The 20,638-nt window shown below is 43.2% G+C and overlaps 1 protein-coding gene across 2 annotated transcripts in view; it reads right to left on the bottom strand.

The window, feature by feature from the left end:
- The window catches only part of nlgn4xa (neuroligin 4 X-linked a), a 69,149-nt gene that overhangs the window by 26,648 nt on the left and 21,863 nt on the right, over window positions 1–20,638 (bottom strand). The window contains exons 3-4 of one of the 2 annotated variants that reach the window (XM_084004638.1): window positions 18,090–18,149; window positions 10,781–10,933 (exon numbers count right to left, since the gene is read on the bottom strand). In XM_084004638.1, the coding sequence (XP_083860764.1) occupies window positions 10,781–10,933; window positions 18,090–18,149 (213 nt within the window). The remainder of the gene's footprint in view (window positions 1–10,780; window positions 10,934–18,089; window positions 18,150–20,638) is intronic. The other variant, XM_084004639.1, reaches the window with a different exon arrangement.

The raw sequence follows: 20,638 nt of genomic DNA, 5'->3' as shown, positions 1-20,638 counted from the left end.
CACTCTTAGCGCGCTACGAAGACTCCTACGTTATGACTTACCAAAGTTGTTTACCTCTATAGTCGTGGTTCCCGAACGGTCTCTTAGGAGTCTTCTTAAGAAACACTCCTTACGTCGTACGTACACGGCGCTGTTCCATGCGGGGATTTCTGGATTACCATACAGTGGTGGCGACTAGCGTCAGGAGCTGAAACATCGCTACGATAGAGCTAAGAAGGCTCTAAGAGTGCTCCAGACCACTCTTACCAATGTATGACGTACGAAAGAGATTCGTAGCAAAGAACGTTTCGGGAAACACGCGAAATGTAGGAAAAGTAGGAACTCTAAGTAGGGGTTACGAATGACGTAGTGTTAAGAAGGCTTTAAGAAGGCTTGGGGAAACCGGGCCCAGGATGGAACCATGTGGCAGCCATCTTCAATTTTAAACTTGGTGCAACTGGAATTTATACCAATATTGCTTTTCATTCCAGGCAATGAGTGTAAGACAAGTCTAGACTGAATAATATTAATTTGAATAAAACTAAGAAAGAAAAGGCTGCACACTCATTCCATCCTTTTTGTTTTAAATGAATGGCTCAGCTGCTACAGCTGGTTGGCCAACAGCTGGTCCTGTTGGCTCCCGTGTCCGTGTGTTATGTCCTCTAGCGAGATGCCGAAGCCCAAATTCACAAAGTGTGCAAATGGTCAAAATGTCACTTTGGACAAAACCACCGGCTAAATGAATCCAATGTAATGAGTGTGTGTCACGGGAGCAATCAGCATGAAGGCAGAGTCCAATAGAGAAGGAAAAGGGTGCCAAGGACGATCTCCACAAGCAATAGGTCTATAAAATATATTTACAAATATGTTTCCAAAATATGCCACACTGTATTAGGTGAGGATGAGGAGAGACTGTCTCAAATAAAGAGGCCAAGTCCCGCACCTTCCTGTGGACCGCCATGGGACCTTATTTTTCTTATTTTTCAAACTAACAGATAATTTCACTCCACAATAAAGTCTTTGCGGTATGAGACTGTGATAATACGTAATTCTAAATACGACGTGTGTCGCCGAAGCTGTGTTTGCTAAGCTAACGTTACATTTTTGATGGAATGTAGCAAGTTAGATAAAAACAGCATCTTTCGCCAAAGCTACGATGTTTTTTTTTGACAAGGTAAGGTAACGCTACATTTGTGATGGAGCATAGCTCCGTTAGCTAGCTAGACAAGCTAGCGTACTTCATGTAATTCATGGTACAATTCAAACAAGATGAAAAAATAATGACTACCACGCATAATATTTCTGAAATAAAGTCTAATTTTGCAGTATCAGACTGTGAAAACACGTAATTCTAAAAACAACGTTCTCTCTGAAGCTACCTGTGCATGTGTGTGTTTGCAAAGGTATGGTAACGATACATTTGAGATGGAAGTACTTCTTGGAAGTGCTTCTTGTTGTAGATTACAGTGCATAATTTTTCTGAAACAATAATAGTAGCATTAACATGGTGAAGCAGCATACAATAGCGTTCCGCAAGTTGTGGGATGAAAAAAAAAGAAAATCAACAAGACAAGCAGAACGCTCCGGGGCCCCCACCGAAGACGAGCGGCCTCATTTGCATGACGTCTCCAGGGCCAGAGCGTTTCCCCCAGATGTAAAGCTGATTAAAGAGTGATGTCGCTCAACAACTCGAGGGCAGAAGAAGAAGAAGACGAGTGAGATGGTGACGCCGCTTTGATGTTCCGCAGTTGCAAGCGTGGAGGTGGCAGCTGTCTGCCTCTCTACCTAATTAACCCGTATGAATCCTAATGAATGTGCAAGACGAGTTCCTCTACTCCTATAACCCCGGTCCTCAGTGTTTACAGAGCAGCAGCGTAGATTCAATCTGTCAATAAGACGAGAATATTCAATTAAACTCCAAAAGAACTACACACTCTTCATCTTTAAATAACCATTCCTATGCATTCCAGATGCTCAAGGGCTTAAGTCACACCCCTCCTGGTGGACCAGAATGGGATCTTATTTTGGAAAAAAATATATGGATCAATTGTCAATTGTCAAGTCATTTTGCATGTCCATCCATCCATCCATTTTCTACCGCTTATCCTGTATTCAGGGTCGCGGGGGTGCTGGAGCCGATCCCAGCTGTCATTGGGCGAAGGCAGGGTACACCCTGGACAGGACGCCAGTCTATCACAGGGCCAACATGTAGAGACAAACAACCATTCACGCTATTTTGCATGTCAATAAAAAAAAAAAAAGAAAGCACCTTTATACTTGACTTATAATAAAGTATAAAGGTGCATTCACACCAAACGCGACGCAAATTATTTGCCTGACACAATTACATATAAAGTCAATGCAAAGGTGTCACCTGTCGCAAATGCGCCGCAACTGAGGCAATTTGTTTCCATCGCTTGAGCCACAAATTTCCGCGAAGGCAAAACATAGTAGTGATCTCTGGTGGTACAAACAACGAGGTCGCTGCTGCATTTATGCCGAGGCAACGTTATTTCAAGTGTTTACGGAGCTGCGACAGTGTTAGCATAGCCTAGTACTGGTCAATCCGAGAGTTAAGATCTGTTCCAGTCCACCCTCGGGTCTCTCTTACAATCAACAGCCTGGTCTATCTAAGCCAACATTTTGCCCCGATAGGAGCCATTTGTATCAGGGTGGAAAACGCAACTCCGTCTTCAAAAGAAGTCGTAAACACTATATGACAGCAAGGCATTGTGATCTATTAACGCTATGGCTGGTGGATGAATTGGTATCTCTTCCCCTGTAGTTGACAGTTGTCAGCTTCATGGCGGGGGGGGGGGGGGGTGACGGAGATCAGAGATCTTTGATCCCGACACCAAAACCTGACATTTACCCTTCACGATTTGGATCTCCGTCTATATGTCACTTTGATCAACAATGGAAGAAAATCACAGAGAAACAAGCTACGTTTTATGCCATGGTTCAGTCCACCATGCCATAGTTTGCCAAGAACCGGACGAGTACAAACACCCGTCCTCATCCCTTTCCACACCTCTTCCTCCCTAATGCAAGACAGGACACCCTTCAGATAAGAGAACTTCGGTAATATCCTCCGACGGCAGCTTTTGCCTTCCTGCAAGTGTAAGGAAGTGCCGTCTTTGATGTACTGTCTGCGGGAGTTGAATGAAGGCACACTGAGCCTTTGTGCAAACACCCTTCTCTTCAGCCATAACAGAGAGCAAGTGTGAGTTTTTCTTTTTTTTCCAAAACGTCACAATGACAGTCGTGTATTCAGACACCTTTGAGTCATCTGGAACAAAGCTGTCAAGCCGGTCGTCTCCATGCAGCGCTGTTTAGCGCTCCGTATTATGGCTATTACCTCAGTTGTCAGTCTGATTCCAGGGCCTGGGCCTCACCAACGTCTTCAACTGTGCAGATGAATGTTCTCTGACACTACAATGCTTACGTGAAATATCAGATGTAACGTCTGGGTGATGGCTTAATGCTGATAAAAGAAACAGAACTGAGTGCTAAATAGAAGAAGAAGGAATAGAACACTTCTCACTTCGTCTCTCTGATGGAAATCAAAGCACAGTGAAGCAGCACATTAACATAACGGTGAAGGGAATGACTAATGGGTATTCTTGGGTGTTAGACATTTCGGTCAATTAAGTGCGGTATATTTAATTTTTATTTAACTTTTGGTCAATAAAAAAGAAAAAATATTGTATTGATACACTGAGGTCAAGTATCTATATTTCATTATATCAACTACTTATATTGCTAATACAAGTTAAGCCTTTTGGTAACAGCGATGCGTTGTTAGAGCTGCGTTTCTCACGACACATTTCTAGCGACACGTTTCTAGTGACGTTTCTAGTGACGTGTTTCAAAGGACGAGTTTCTAGAGACGAGTTTCTAGTGAAGAGTTTCTAGAGACGAGTTTCTGGAGACGAGTTTCTGGAGACAAGTTTCTAGAGATGAGTTTCTTGCAACGAGTTTCTTGCGATGAGTTTCTAGAGACGAGTTTCTAGAGACGAGTTTCTAGAGATGAGTTTCTAGCAACGAGTTTCTAGCGACCAGTTTCTAGCGACCAGTTTCTAGCGACCAGTTTCTAGCGACCAGTTTCTAGTGACGAGTTTCTAGTGATGATTTTGAAGTGACACATTTCTAGAGATGTATTTCTAGAAACTAGTTTCTAGAGATGAGTTTCTAGCAATGCGTTTCTAGTGAGAGAGGCTCGCATTACAGGTGCATTCCCAAGTCAGGTTTACACCATGGCCACCATTAATAGTAAAAAAAAACATTTATTTATTTTTTCTCATTTATACCATTCTGTCTGAGGCCTTAGAAATATCCTGAATGGATTTTATAGCAGTTACATATGGTATCAAAATGGTTGTATATTATGTGAGGTATTGTGCGAATCAACAGTGCGGTACAATTTGGCGGCCAACCTTGCTACGAATTGATACACTTCTAACAATAGCAGGCACTTACCCAGTGTGCTGGCCACAGCACAACATAAGTGGTCAATTATGTAAAAAAAAAAACCACAGTCTACCATTTTGAGGAAATAACAGACGGTCATCTTTATGGAATTTGCTGTTCCATTCAGAGGTGATGATTTACCTGAGATGTGGGAAAGGTCGCAGGAAGTGATTCATGGCAGTGGATGGGGGGGGGGGGCTATATTTGTTTGCAATATTTGTTTGTCTCCTTAAAGCATCCATTCGGACGAGCTCTTTGCTGTTGCCGCTCATTATAATGCGGACCTGCTGCGCTGCTTTTCAATTCAGGCAAAATGCCATCTCAGCAACTGTAATTACGCGTGCAATTATGTTGACCATCATTGCTTGTAACATCCTTACTCACTCGCTGAGTCCTCCTCCTAGAGTTGTTTCCTGTCATTCTTGCTCAGTTCCCTTTGGCTGCGTCCCAAATCACTCACAACTCACTCAAAGTAGTGAAAACAATTTATTATTATATACCATCATGTATTGCGCTGTAGGACCAAGGACTGACATACAAGGGTAGAGAGAATGCAAGTTTAAGGCACTTCAGCACTGGCTTCACTTTTCAGAACCAGAGGTTTCTGATTGGTCAACTTCAAACAGACATGACGCAGATCTTACATTTCTATAAGATATTTACGCATATTAAACAATGTCTCTAAGCCAATAAAGGAAGAGGACCGACACCATGGAGGCCAGCAGGACACTGCTGATTAGTGAGTACCATGGTGGCGGTCAACAGCCTCACACGGGGCATTGTTTGTCATGTTGTTCGGCCGAAGCGACAGATGACTCCGCTCACCCTCCTCCCCTCACCCTCGGATGAAGAACAGGTTGAGTTTGCTTTCCTGTTTCTCTCCCGGCAGCATCTGAGCTGCAGCTGCAGCCTTTCTGTGCCATGTCAGAAGGCATCACATCAGCGTCTGACTCGCGACAGCGCTACATATCCGCCGCCGCCGACTGTCATGAGGCCGCTACGGGGACGGCAGATTTCCCCTCCCCTCCTCACGTGCTGTCGCCGCTCAACCGCCGCGGGGGTGGGATTTTGGAGTGGTAATGACCTCCTCCCAGCCACAGCTGTCCTTGCAGAGACGGAGGAGTCATGATGGAGGAGGAAGAGGAGGCTGCTGGGAGGCTGAGTGCGTGCCCTCTGGCAACTACAGAGGCCACTAACAGAGTACAAAAGAATGATGCAGAAGGGAATAAAGGAAGGGATAATGGAGGGCAGGTGAGGATACATGTAATGGAAAGTTTAGAATGAAAGTTGCTGTTATGTAGAGACGCATGCAAATAGGCTAGCAGCCTGCTTTCAGGCTTCGTGCTAAACATGCTAATGCAACACAAAGGTCCTATTACTGGCACAATCATTTGTCCACCATGGGACCTTATTTTGGAGTACGGTAGTTGACGGCGATAAAAAGATCAATTGATTGATGCTCATTGCTCTTAGTAGCAAGGTTTGATTGATGATTAATTAATTCACACGTTTTTTCATACCCTGACCTGAATATGTTGCACAGAAATCATATAACGCTTTGCAATTTTCACGAACATGGTAACAAAAAGATGATTTTTTGTTAACATACCTATCAGCAGCATCACAGAGCACATTGGCATAAGCTCCACAAATCTATTGATGGTGGAATACTCTCCAGGCCAACTGGTGTTTCTTGACATTTTGCTCCATTAAATGTGATTTAATGATGAGCAAAAACTATATGTGGTCTAAAAGGGCCTCTGATGGAGGTGTAATGAAAGAATAAAGTGAGGGAAATGGTAAGTAGGCTGAATAGAGGTTGTGTTTTTTTTTCTTTTCTCCCTCCCACTGATTTGTAACAAACAGAGAGCAAATTGCATCTCTATCAGACAACCAATGCGAGTCGTCTCACAGCCGACCACAATGGGCAGCGAGAGGTTAGAAGGAGAGAAAACAGAATGCGCCATGTGTCTTTGACAGATCCTGGTGCAGCGTAGCAAAGCTCACTGCCGCTCTGGCTCATGTGACGGTTTCCTGAAGCCAGATGGCACTGGGTGTTATCACCGCCAGCACCCCCACTATTTCAACCAAAATCTACACCCACTGCAGCGACGATGGAGGCTACAACCTGTGGGCCATCTTGCTGGTAAAAGGCAACCTAGTTGATGTACCTTACTGAATATGTATATCCTGGTTTTTGCCAAAAAACCACAGTATTCTTACAAAGCTGATCAAAATGAATATTGCACTAATATTCCCATTTACATGGACCCATGCTAATTTATATTAATTTAACAAGCCTTTCCCCCTATTATTACCAGCATCACCTGGTTTATTTGAGGAGCTCGTCACCACATCTTTCATCGTAAGGTTTAGGCAACGAAGCTAAATAGTTAGTTTCAAATAACAAAACAACATAGCTAGGTCTCGACAAAAAAAAGCTACATAGTTGGGTTTAGGGAACCATGTTACATAGTCAGGTTTAAATAAAAAACAACTACATAGTTAGGTTTAGATAACAAAGCTAGATAGTTAGATTTGGGCAACACAAAGTTAGGTTAAGATAATAATGCTTCATGGTTAGGTTCAGGCAACAAAATAACATAGGTCAAGACAACAAAGCTACATGGTTAGGTTTAGGCAAAAAAACGGCATGATTAGGTTTAGACAAGAAAATTACATTGTTGGGATTATACAACAAAATTACGAAGTTAGGTTTAAATAACAAGGATACATAATTGGGTTTGGACAACAAAGTTGTATAGTTGGATCTAGACAACAAAACTACATAGTTGGGTGTAAACAACTAAACTACACAGTTTGGGTTAGATAACGAAGCAACATAGTTAGGTTACGGCAACACATTAAGTAGTTATGTTTTGACAACTAAGGTACATATTTAGGTTAAGGCAACATATCTCCACTGACTCGTTTGGAACCAATTACTGATAGGTCAAGAGTATCCATGACTTTTTTAAATATAATTCACAATTTAATTTAGTTGTGTGGGCACGGTTTGAGAATCCTCCTCTAAGCCCACCAATAAATCCTCCAGATGTCCATGAGCAAACAAACATGACAGGAAGCACTCAATTTAACTCAACCTAAATTTGACGGTTGTTTGAGATTTTAAATCAAAAACTTTCCGTGGCGAAATCTTCGAACAATAAAAGAGAAATAAGATGCTGAACCCTCTCTTGATTTGAATACGAAGGTATTTGGCCTCTAACCATTAGCATAGCTTTGAAAGTAAAATGTTTGTATAATTTTAATTGTCTCTGTTCAACACTTTATTATCATAATTTTCAACAAGGTTCCTGATTATCTGTAATTTGGTACCGATCGTGGAGTCACTTCCAATTCCTTAATTCCAATAATTGCCAGCATAACCCAGAACATATTTTAGTCAGTACTATGTAAATGACAAAAATGTATTTATCCACAGACAATAATACAATAGGGATAGTAAAGTTTGGGCTAGTTAATGTTCTTCATGTCTGGGTTGACTTTTATTTAAACGAAGCATGCTACTGAACTAGAGATTAATTTCCAATTACAACATATCGTACGTAGATTTATTAATATTTTTGCGGAAATGTGGGGCAACTTTATTACTTTACTACTTTATGTAAAGCCAGCAGGCCTACAGCTTGTCCAACAAGGAACAAATCAAACTATACTTGTTTTTTTTCCTCTTTAACCCATCCAACACGGACGTCCACGCAATCGTTTGAAACAAATTTGTGATCCATCAAGAGCTAACGTAATCCGCCACAAAATACGTTTCCCTTGACAGGTAATTCATAATTTAGTTTGGTTGTGTGGGAGCATCATTTTTACAAGACCAGGCTGGATCACGAGCACGGTTTGAGAATTTAGTATTTTTTATGTGGCAGCCTTTTGTCCTTTTGTCCTTTTGTCCCTTCGGACAAATAAACAAATCTTGAATTTTTCTTCTAGCCATAAGCAATATGTGCAGAGTCAGTTATCTTGGCACAACAATGTAGGAAATCTTTATATTCAACAACTTTTATTATATAAAATACAAAGTTTGTGACCTCGGTGGCTCCAGCGGCTATGCTCAAAGCTGTCAATATTCTATATAGCAACATTTTATATGTTCCTATTTCATGTGCATCATTTTAACTCACTATATTTAATTGGATTTTTTGTTGTTGCTCTCATACTGCAAATATTCCCGCTGTGAATCTAACAAATGTTATCTTATAACTGCAGACTGAAAACAGCGCCCCCTTGAGTCTATCTAAAAAAATGTCGGTAAGAATAAAAAACGCTTATCTACCAAATGATCAAACACGATGATGTAGTTCTAGGTACACAAATTTTTGCACAACACCGGCCCATTACGCTTAATGATGCCACGGGGACCCCAAAGAGACTAATGAGTCCAGTTCTGCTCAATGCTGTTTTGGCCCTCACCTTTCCGTGCACGGATCTTCCCCTCCAGCGACATCGAAATTTCAAGATAAGCACATCCGAGTGAATCAGCGAGTCAATTAGCGGAGACAGAACACTGTTTTTTCTGTCACGTTCACATTGTGATTTTTTGTTTTTTTCACATCAAACTCTGCCGCCTAACAAGATCACCATTTCTACATTGCCGCCCCCTCCTTGCCTCTATCTGTATCCTCATCTGCATTCTCTCTCTCTCTCTCTCTTCATCTCTTTTTTCCCCCCTCCCTCCTCTCAGCCGTGCACACTTTTTCCAGAACACCTTTTCCCCCCCGGCTCACAGGCGACTAAATATAGTGACTGGTGCAGACAGCTCAGCCTCATAACAAATGGGGAGCAAAGCGGAGCGGCGGTGGCGCTAGCATGAACACATATGATGTGCTGTGGATTCACTTCAACACTGTCTCGACCAACCATATTGTTTAGCCTTTTTCTGTTGACCACACCGTAGGAATAAAATAGTAGAACGGACATTCCCATTCAAATCAACACAGCAGGATGGTCAGAGCGGTGGCCATTTTTATGTAAGTGCAACCACCTCCGCAAGACTATCATAGGAGTAACGTAACGAAGGATAAAGGCACAGACTAAGAAACCTTAAGAAAAAAAAACTATGTGGAGAAACCAGACTGTCTGTGGTCCCCCAGAGGTCTAGATAGTAGCTCACATTAGTCCAGAGACCAGACCAGACTATGTGGAAGAACCAGAGACTGTCTGTGGTCCCGCAGAGGTCTACGATAGTAGCCCACATTAGTCCAGAGACCAGACCAGGCTATGTGGAGAAACCAGAGACTGCCGTGGTCCCCCAGAGGTCTAGATAGTAATTCATATTAGTCCAGAGACCAGACCAGACTATGTGGAGAAACCAGAGACTGTCTGTGGTCCCCCAGAGGTCTAGATAGTAGCTCACATTAGTCCAGAGACCAGACCAGACTATGTGGAGGAACCAGAAATGTCTGTGGTCCAAACAACAAGGTCTCTGCTGTGTTTATGTCTAGATGACCTTATTTGGAGTGTTGATGGAGCAGCTACAATGTTAGCATAGCCTAGCACCCATCAACCAGACTCTATTCAGAAAACCAGCGTTTTAAAAGTAGTGAGCTATTGGTCTTGCAGACAGACCTAACAAAGCATGACACTTTTTACTGATCGCCATCATTATGGAGTTATTTCAGCATCCTTTTCGTCTGGTTATCGCTATTAAATCACAGCTAAAGGTTGTACTAAAATTTTTTCTTGGAAGACCAGCGCTCTGATTTTCAAAACTCTTCGCCTCCTAACCTTTGATGTCATAAGACATTTTCCTGGGCTACAAACATTCAGACCCCAAACCTTTACGTCAAAGGCGAGATAAAGAATCCGGAAACTCCTTTAATCTTACAAAAATAAGATGCAGAGCGGCACGGCGAAGATACCGACTCACATCACGACGGATCAATTCTCCCCGACATGGAAAGTTTGATGCTGTCGAATGATTAAAGTAATTGAAAAAGCTACAAATGTCAGTGTCTTCCCTTAATTTGCATTGGGGTTATCTTGGCTTAGAGGGGGGGGTTTCAAGGCTGCGTGATTGAAGGCAGCTGATTGGCATAGGGGGGGGGGGGGCACGATAGCTGGAGGCAGCAAAACCCATTCAAGATGAATCAAACACGTGTTGCCAGTTTAATTGACGGTATCAAAGATTCAAAATCTGCCAACTCCCTACGTGTTCTCTCAAATAATAACATCATCCATGTCTAGCTTTGCTTCCCGCAAACACCATCCAGTTGGTGAAACAGTTGGACCCCTTACATCAATCATTAAATCAATAACTGTTTGGGCTTCAAGCTAATTAGAGGGCCCAGATTGGTGGACTCACCCAGAACGCCCAGTCGGTAGTTGATCGTGATGACGATGACGTTCCCGTAGCTGGCCAGGATGCTGCCGTCTATCATGTTGCCGGTTCCCTCCATGTAGGAGCCTCCGTGGATGTAAACCATGACCGGCTTCAACCCGTTCTCATCGTGGATATCTGCAGAAGAAGAAATAAAAAGGTTAAAAAAAATAATGTACAATGCCAATGAAAAGTTAATTAGGATATTTTTGAATATGCATCGTACGGAGCTAGCGATGTATTATTGTCCCCGAAGTGAAATAAACTATTCATTTTAAAAACAACCATCAGGAACCTAACAAAGTGTTTTTTGTTGACTAAAAGAAACCATGGTGCTGGTTAGAGTTCTCAACGGGCCTGAAAATTACAACCCGACCCGACCCGGCCCGTGGCTTTTAAAGCCCTGACCCGATGTAACCCGACACATCAACATGGATTATCTGCCCGAACCCGGCCCGTGGGTTCACCAACTCCATCTACTTCTCCAGGCTAAAGGTCTGCCCCCGCCCCTCTCCATGATGCACGTTACACGCAGCAGCCAGACTTTCTTTACAGTGAACAGCAGTGATGATTAATAAAACATTTTTTTCACTGAGCGGAAAAAATTAAGCCCGAGGTCCAACCCAACCCGAGTCACTTGCTTATATTTTAGACCTGAACCCGTCGGGTTTTTCGGGCCGACCCGACCCGTCGAGAACTCTAGTGCAGGTGATACTTCCAATCAGAATACATGCACATGAGTGACATCAAAATATTGGAAAATTCGTACACGGATCACAGGATTTCAAATTTCGTGATGTTTTGCAAACTGCTGTGAGGCTGTTGGTGGAAAACCACATTGAAAAAATTACCATTCGACCATCAATGGCTCCAATCCCACAATTTGGCATTAGTTTCTTAAAATATACATAGATATTCTGATTATTATATGATTTATTGAGAAATGCATCAATTGAAATAGATTGTCATGAGCTAATTTTCGTCTGTATAATCAGTCGGCTGATCCATGGTGTACAATTTGATCCACATCGTCTCATTCAAAAAAAAAAAAAAAAATCTATCAAAGAAATGAAAATATAATAATGGCAGCTTTCGTTTAAAGACGAAACACTAAAGTTACGGCTTGGAGGGAATTACGGTCATGGTCAACAGGCGTTTCTTTGTTATCACCAAGCAGCTTGACCTTTTTTAATTTAACAGAAGGATAAATGACTCTAAAAGACTTTAACCCTGAAATCTCTACATCCGTCTCCGCTCATTCTTCACGCAATGTGCAGGGAATGCTGCAATTAGGCCGGATGAATACCTTGTTTACGAGGCTCTCCAGTTGTGATTAAGCTGGGTGATTAGTACATGTGTAGGTGGTGATTATAAATTAAGAGTGCGCCCTTTTGCATGACAGAAGATGGAAGGAGATGATAAATCCTCCCAACAAGCAAGGGGGCTCGCGATAAATCAGCCGGCGGTGTTTTCACGCAAACGCCGAGTCCCCAGGAAGCACACGACGTAAAACAGGCAGCCTTTATCCTTTTTTTTTTTGTTGTCCTTGCATGGCCCGGCGTCTTTCAGATGTCCTGTGCTATACAGTAAGCTTCGGTCGCCCGGAACCACCAGCTGAACAAAGCCATTATCCGTGGCCCTGCCGACCAGGCTGCTTGGAAGTCTCTCAAATGTCATTCTGGATGAGAGCGTCTGCTGAGGGAAATGTCAAATAGCGAGGCGAGCCGGAGATTCAAAGCCACGATAATGTGTCCGCCGTCTCTACCTCAGCTGAGCCTTTATCTGAGACTCTATAAGTTAAAGCAAACGTCTTCGAACAGAATTATTGTTTTCATTGTTTTCAAAAAAAGAAGAACATGAAGGAAAAAAATGCATAATAAAAATAAATACATTCGAAAAGATACCAATGTCATTATGCTGCGGGAAATTGTAAAAGACAAATTTTGGGTAATGCATCGTTTAGCCTTACATTAAGTGCATTTTTTGCAGGGTACAGGGTTTATCGGGAAGGGTAACCACAACCAGAGAGTTTGGTGAGGGGGAATCTTTGAGCATAAATTCGTGGATTATGACCTTTTGGATTTCCGCGTCCGACGTCGGAATGGATAGCGTCAATCTTCAGATAAAGAAGCGTAACTGTGTTCTAATAAAACATAAAGACTGACCTTGAGACTCATCCATTATTTGAACATCTGCTTTTTTTATATAGTTCTTGGAAATTTGGCGGATACTCAGGAATGTGAATGTTTGAATGCTTCGGTCTGTGCTGTGTAATGACTTTAAATGCCAGGGGAACTCTAGGAGGAAGCCGGAGTACCCGATGGAAAAAACAATGCAAACTTGACAAAGAATCCCAAACCTGGGATCGCACCCAGGTCCTGTTTGCGGCACGACTGGGACCGCCTCGAAACACCTTCCAACGAAGCGGAAATCCGACTTGTTCTGAAAACTTTTTTGACAAAAGCTTCGGAGTGCGCGAAAATGTGATTGAAACGTGAGCTTGTCTTCTAGTTTTTGTAACGTGCGATGATTTTGGACGAATAAAAAAAAAAAAAAACGGGCTCAGCATGTAAAGGCCTTGACTCAAGTGAAATTAGCGAGATAGCATGCTGCCTGGAGAATCTACGGTAGCTAGCCAAGCAATGGGCGGGTGCTGGTTGGCTAGTTAGCTAGCTTGCTAACATTGGCTAACCCTGATTACACTAATTAAAGAAAAGGACAAGCTAACCATTAGTATTTTGTTCTAGTCACATGACCTCTGAAATCAGTTAAATGGCTCCTATTCCACTTCAATGGGATGTTACAATTACAGTCTTCCCTCCCAGCCGTGGCAAGACGTACGGCTGTAGATCGGGGCTTTGCTTCAGGGGGAGGCACGGGGGCAAGGAGGAGTGTATCATTCTCCTCCTCCGCAAAAGAAAACAGTGAGGCAAGGAGTGGAAAACAACCCGCAGTGACAGGTTATTAATCTCCACTGTGCTCTGAGTGGGCTGCTAATCCTGCAGCCAAGCAGTGCGGAGTGAGGGGGGGGGGGGTTTAAACAGTGAACCTGAGGAGCGGCGTCCTGGACCGACCCCGCACAGATTCACCCCGGTTAAACACAAGCCTGCTAATTACAGAGGCAGGACGGCGGACCGCTGTCAATAAGACCCCCTCACCCCCCCGGTGGAGCCACGTGGGCGGCCGCAACAACCTTGAAGAGGCAGATGCACATAAAACACGAGTGCCGCTGTTAACTTGTCATAGTCTCTAACTGATACGCATCTTGATGGCGGCTGCAGGCTCAGACGGAACTACTTGGCGGGCTCTCCGTCAAGCAAACAGGCAAATTGACTGTTACTACCCATCTCCTTTTGGTGGATGGAGGGAGACGGGGAGGCTTTGGTCAAACTTTGCTATTCCTCCAAGGGGTTATTTGGTTGGAGATTTTTTTACGGCCAGGGAAGGAGGGAGTTGCCCCCGCGTCCCCATCCTGTCAGCGCGGAGTGCACTTAAAACTAAAGAAACCCAACGCCTCCGAGTGCTCTTCCATCTTTCCGTCTCAGTGTCGTCGCTCTCTCGGGCCCCGTGGAGCCGCCTGGGTGACTGTGCAGCAACTTCGTCCCCGACATTCATCACTGCCACGCCGGCCCGGGGGATAATATATTCCTCCGCTGGCTGCGTGGCGTGGCACACATTACTCATCTTTACATGGGTGGGGGTGTGGGTATGGAGTTTGTTCCGGGGGGGTTCTATCCAGATTTTCCATTGCTTTCAGCGCTTCCCACCATTATTCGCTGGACGAATACAAATAGCAGTTAAAGGATTCTCTCCACAGAACCAACTTCCTGTTCAATACAGCCCCCCAACTACACTCTCCATTCACACAGTCATTATTTAGCCCATTATTTAGCCCAGGGTCAATCGCAATCCTATGATTGACAGTGTTGGGTATAGTTACTTTGCAAATAAAAGCATGAACCTGAAAATGTGCGTTACATGTCCCCTTTAAGACACGTTGGACAAAAGAACGCCTGACAGTAAAAGAGCAAACTTGCGTAACAAGTGTTTTGTTCGAGTACAGCACTAAGGTCTGAGTCGGGTTGTCTGCAGGGGGTCATCCCTATGTTCCCTGGGTCCTATATTCCCCGGGGTCCTATGTTCCCTGGGTTCTGGGTCCTATGTTCCCTGGGTCATATGTTCCCTGGGTCATATGTTTCCCAGGTTCTATGTCCTATGTTCCCCAGGTCCTATGTTCCCCGCAATTCCTAACGGGTCCTAATTGTATTTAGAAAGGGTTTATTTTTTCCACCACAATTTCCATAATTGCCAAATTGCATGACATAAGCCTATGCCTTCGCTGATTTAATTCAGCATTTTGTTACGGTAGATTAAAGACCACGTGACACGCATATCCAAACATTATGAAGAGAGATTAGGCTGTAAATTGTATCTTAAAAAAGGGTCCTATGCTGCCCGGTCCCATACAAAGCGGGGGACATAGGACCCGGGCAACATAGGTACGCTCCCGTCTGCAGTGCTGCAAGGCAAGCTCTCTCTGCAGCACACTGAGGTCTGGCTGGAACCACAGGGGATCCACAGGAGTAATTCATTGCCACTGCAGATGTTCCAACAGTCAGAGTGCATCGATCCTGCGCGTGCAACCCCCAAAACACAAGTCAACCAGAGCTTGAAGATGCTGTTCTGCCTACATAATCTTCCAAGTCCAGCTGTGGGCCGATTGAATCTATTTCAACACATCAAACTTAGATCTGGCCCCTTCAAATTCGAGGCAAAGCGTACATCTGTTCGATATACGATGGTTTTCCCTAGACCACAGAGGACGTCCCGGAGTTATCACCTTAGGAAACCAATTCTCTTGTGAAGGGACATTTTTTGTCTTCGATAGTGCATTGTACATTTATCATATTAATAATCTAATCGATGTGACATTTTATGTCTAAATTTGTTTCAATTTGCTGTGAATTATCAACTTTTATGATACATCATTTTATGTAACAAGCACAACATTAAAGCAGTAAAGCAGCAAATACAAAGTCAGCGCGAAAAATTAAACTATGTGTACGAACTGTTGTCTTTGGCACAAACAACAACGTCGCTGCTGTATTTATGCCTATACAATGTCATTTTAAGTGTTTACGGAGTAGCTTCAGTGTTAGCGTAGCCTAGCTCCATTCAGAAAACAAGCATTTTTAAAAGTTGTATGTCACATGTTACAAATTTTCCTCATTATGTAAATACTCCTGCATCCTTTTTTATCTTTTTTTTATTGTGATTAAATGGCAACACAATTGTTTGTTTTGGGTTCATACAGCTGTAGTAAACCAGCCGATTGTTGCTTGCTATTCCCAGTGAATACAGCTCATTGAAATGCACTGAGCATCTCTGGATGAAGTTATGAACTTAGACAGGATGGCGTTTGATTACCCGGCATATCTGGGACTGACACAAAAGTGATTATTTCAGCCTGATTGATTAAACATCGTCTGCATCTACAGATTAGTTGATATAATATCAAGATCAGACTCGTTTATTGGCACCAATTTTGACAAAGAAACACCAATTTTGCACCGTGCCTTTTCAATGCACTTCCAATTTGCATGTAATTAGCACCTGATCCATCACAGCAGCAGCTCAGTTTGGAATAACGACGTCACAAAATGTATTTTCCAGCCAAAAATAAATCTCAAATTCAGTGTTAAACAGATTCCAAAACACACTGGGTGTGTAGCGTACAGGGCTGTAAACTAACTTTTTGGCTCACCTGCCAAGGGGACCGGTAGATGAAAGAATCTACCGGCCAAGTACATTTTTTACCGGCCAAATAATAAATTGCCTCTTTTTGTTGCATATACATCTGTTTCAGTACTTTTCATTGAGATAACAGTATTCTCACTTTTGCTTTTTCGTCGGTGTTTCGCCTTCTTTGTCACCTTCCTTTCTACCTATCTCCTCTGTATTTTTCCTCTTTGGTTCGGTCACACCAGGGATATGCCGCCACATTGCTGCGCTCGAGTCTCACTCACTGCGCCAAACTTTTAAAGAGCGGTCACACGCACGCTACGTTGCTTCGGGGGAACTATTTTCTACAGCGGTGACGTCGGGGGAGCTACTTCAGTGTGACACACAACAAATCACCGGTTTAGCTTGACGTTTGCTACCGTCATAATTTATTAGTTTACAGCTACTACAATGTTTTGTTATATCATGCATAATTTATTGCAAGAGCCAACCATCGGGACAAACATTTACCTGCCCCAGTGGCATGTATCCCTCAAAAATTAAGTCGCCAGGGGAATATTTTAGTCGCATTTGGCGAGTGGCGACCGCTAGTTTACAGCCCTGGTAGCGTACTTGCAACGCGGTCTAACAGCAGTTTGTTAAATTGTCACAAAATCGGGATTCGCATACACGGACACGTTTTTACCACCATTCTTTTATTTTCAAATTGATCTATTTCAATCGGATGTGCCTGCACCATTTTTTCATTTTCTTTCAGTCAGGATGACTTTAGCTAAAACACAAACATTTTCAACACAGGGAGTTGCCGCCTGGTTAACACTAACTCATGTAGAAGAATCCACGGTGAGGATTATGTCAAATATCACTCTCTAGAGCAACAGCCGTAAAAAAGTGAACAACTGCCCGTGCTGTTCACAAATGTCACTGCTTTTTCTGGCACTTGCATGTCTCCCCTCCCCCCTCCGGAGTCAAACCATGCCCTTTAACTGAAACATCTCCTTTCCACCTCCAGTCATCTACCGGTCCCCACGGATAACCCGATACCCCGGAGAGAACGGCACTATTTGGTTATTGTCATGCAGAGGTGTTAATAGAAGCAGGATTTCTTTAGTTTGCCCCACGAGCCACCGGTGAACAAATTCCCACCGTCAAAACAACATGGGTTAGTGCTCATGCTTGACCGAGCGATGGAAGAAAAAAAAAGGAAATGTAACAAGGGGAAGAGACATGATCGCGTTCAAATTTTAATTTGTCAGAGGAGAAATAACATGCAGATAGATTCACATTTGAATCGGCAACGACGGGAGATCTCCTTTATGTTTCAAGGTTCACCTCGGACAAAATCCTTGGATTTACATCCAAAGGAGGAAAGAAACGGAAATGAACAGCCGAGCGAGAGGAGTGCACTCCAAGGGGGGGAGGAAGGATGGGGATAAAAAAGAAGACTACAAAAAAAAGAGGTCTGCAGGTTTGCCGTCATGCACAAGTGTCAGGCTTTTATTTGTCGGTCAAAAAGGGGCAGGGGGGGGGGGGGGGGGAGATAGAAAAATACCTTCATCAGCACCACCATCATTACTGTTGAAATCTGCGCCTTGCGTGTTTGAGTTGGCCCCTAGTGTTGAGGAGAAAAGTAGAATAAGGGATAACATTTAAAATAAAAAAAGGAAGGAAAAAAAGCCCCAAAAAATCACCCCAAAAAACATATTTGGGTTTATTGTGAGAAGAAAAAAAATAAGTGTGAACAAATTCATAGCGAGCTGAACAGGCTGTGGTTTGATAAAGTGTCTGAGACTAACAAGGAGCAACACAGCAACCCGGCAGCACAAAGAAAACAGCAATTTGTGACCAAGTTCAGTTCAAGCAGCCAAAACAACTCATTAACAGTCACGGGCAAATACCCGAAGAATGGATTGATAGCACTGTGGGCTTGCGTATCATTAGCAAGCGCTATCTGCCCAGGCTAAAGGTCCGACTCGTAGAAGATATCACACTAATGATATTAAAGTTCAAACATGTCTGTGAAGTTTTGTCTGATTGCATTTTTCCGCATTTGTTGGTTGTTTCATCTGAGAAAATTTCCTTTCAGACCTTTAAAAAAAAAAGTCTATGGAACCAACCGTACCTGCTCTGTTCAGTCGCTTATTGGACGATATTCAGGAAAAAAAAAAAAATAGCGATCTGAAGCATTAAAGGCAGAGTAGGTCATTTGGAAAAACCACAGAGACTATGACTCTGAACGCATCACCGAACCGGAGCAACGAGTGCTCCAGATCGGCAGAGTGCAATCAGGAAGTAAGCTTTGACAGACAGGCAGGACGTCCAAAAAATGTTGAGTTACATTACGATGCATTCAGGCTCTATTCAGTAACAAATACATACTGGGGGCCAGAAACTTGAATAGATTGAGTAGTTTGAAGGCAGTGTTTTCACATGAATACAAAAGAGATATTTCAGAGGGAATAAATGAGAAAAGTCAATGTCATTGACCAGCAAAGTGTTTAAGGTTGTGAAACAGGATCAGAGGCGGGACATAACATTTCATGGGAATTTGATTTGACTGTTCTATTTGACCTTCTCTAGCTCCGATTGATTGATGGATGGATTGTCATGATATTATTGGTTGGTACTAATAATAGTACCAACCAATAATATCGTCCACTATAATGAAAATTACGTTTTTGCAAGAAAAAAAAAAAAAAACTGCACTCATTATCCAGACCGGTCCAATCCTCCTTGAGCTCTTCCACTGTGGAGTGCATCCTGCATGTGTGCAGATCAACAAATAGGTCTCAACAGGCACATAATGTGGCGGCGGAGCCGGGACGGCGGCGTGTTTGCACAATACTGCGAGGGCAAGCTGCACAAACATGGACTAGTGCCATGTCAGTGTAACTAGGCCGAGCGTGAACATTCACATCTGCTCGGGTTACTCACACACACACACAAACACACACACAGATATAGGCATGATAAATTATAATACATACAATGCATACATATATGCACCTCAGCCTTATAATATCAATACGTACTATAAATAATCTAAGCTGCGTTACGTAGAACTGTTTCTTTGTTTCCTTAATCAACTAACGTTGTTACTAGTCATTTCCAACAAGTCGATATTTCATTCCCCAGATCTACTTTGTTGGATCCAACCCGACGGCAACCAATAAGGTCGCCGGAGAGAGCCCGAAGAACTAATATTACGTTGCTGGGCACCAGTTAGCGCCAGTTAGAATGGTATCACGTTGAAGAGCTCATTGGGACGTGTTTAGGACTTGAAACTACGAGTACAGGACTTGGGACTTGTCTGTCATTTCTTGGGAATGCCCGTCTGATTTGAGTCTTGATTCAGGATTTGGGACTTGACTTTGGACTTGTCAGTCTTGACTTGGCTCTGGACTTAGGACTTGCCTGCCTTGACGTGGGTCTTGCCTGTCTTTAGATGGGGCTTGACTCGGGACGTGCCAGTGTTGACTTGGGACTTGATGTAGTATTTGTCTGCCTTGCATTGTGAATAACCTTTCAATGGAAACCTATTTTATCGGTGATTAAGTTGGCTCTGGCCGAATCGCAAATTAGATTGAAAGAGTCGGAGGAAGTCCACGTAGGGAGGAGGTCCGGACGGTGGACGGTCTGTTTCGTTTCTTTGAATTTGTTGGAGACAAAGTTGATATGATATATGAACAGTACGCCTGACACTAACGAACATGCGCTCTACAAATGAAAAAAAGGTGTCTAAATTATTGTCGATGCTGATGTGTATCATTCAGAGTCATGTGACATCATGTGGGGTTTTTTCCCCCAGAGCTACCTCGAAGACATCCTGATGGCATCCGAGCACTGAATGTCACAAGAGCACAGTCTCTAAATGTCACTTCCTGTTGTTTTGTCGGTCGACTTGATGTGGCAGTGAGCCGAGAGGGGGGGGGGGGGGGGGGGTTACAGTTATATAAGACACCCACAGGTTCACAGAGCTTCTTCAACTAAATAAATACACCTGAAACTGTGTTATATATATTTATGTTTTCCCCAGTTATATACCAAGCATTCATTTAAATAAAATCACACTGACTTTCCATTCTAGATCTGATTCTGATC

The sequence above is a fragment of the Eutrigla gurnardus genome (genome assembly GCF_963514095.1).
Source record: "Eutrigla gurnardus genome assembly, chromosome: 24".
In the NCBI taxonomy this organism is placed as follows: Eukaryota; Metazoa; Chordata; class Actinopteri; order Perciformes; family Triglidae; genus Eutrigla; species Eutrigla gurnardus.
The sequence above is the reverse complement of the archived record's forward strand: the minus strand, read 5'-3'. Positions and strand labels throughout refer to the sequence as shown.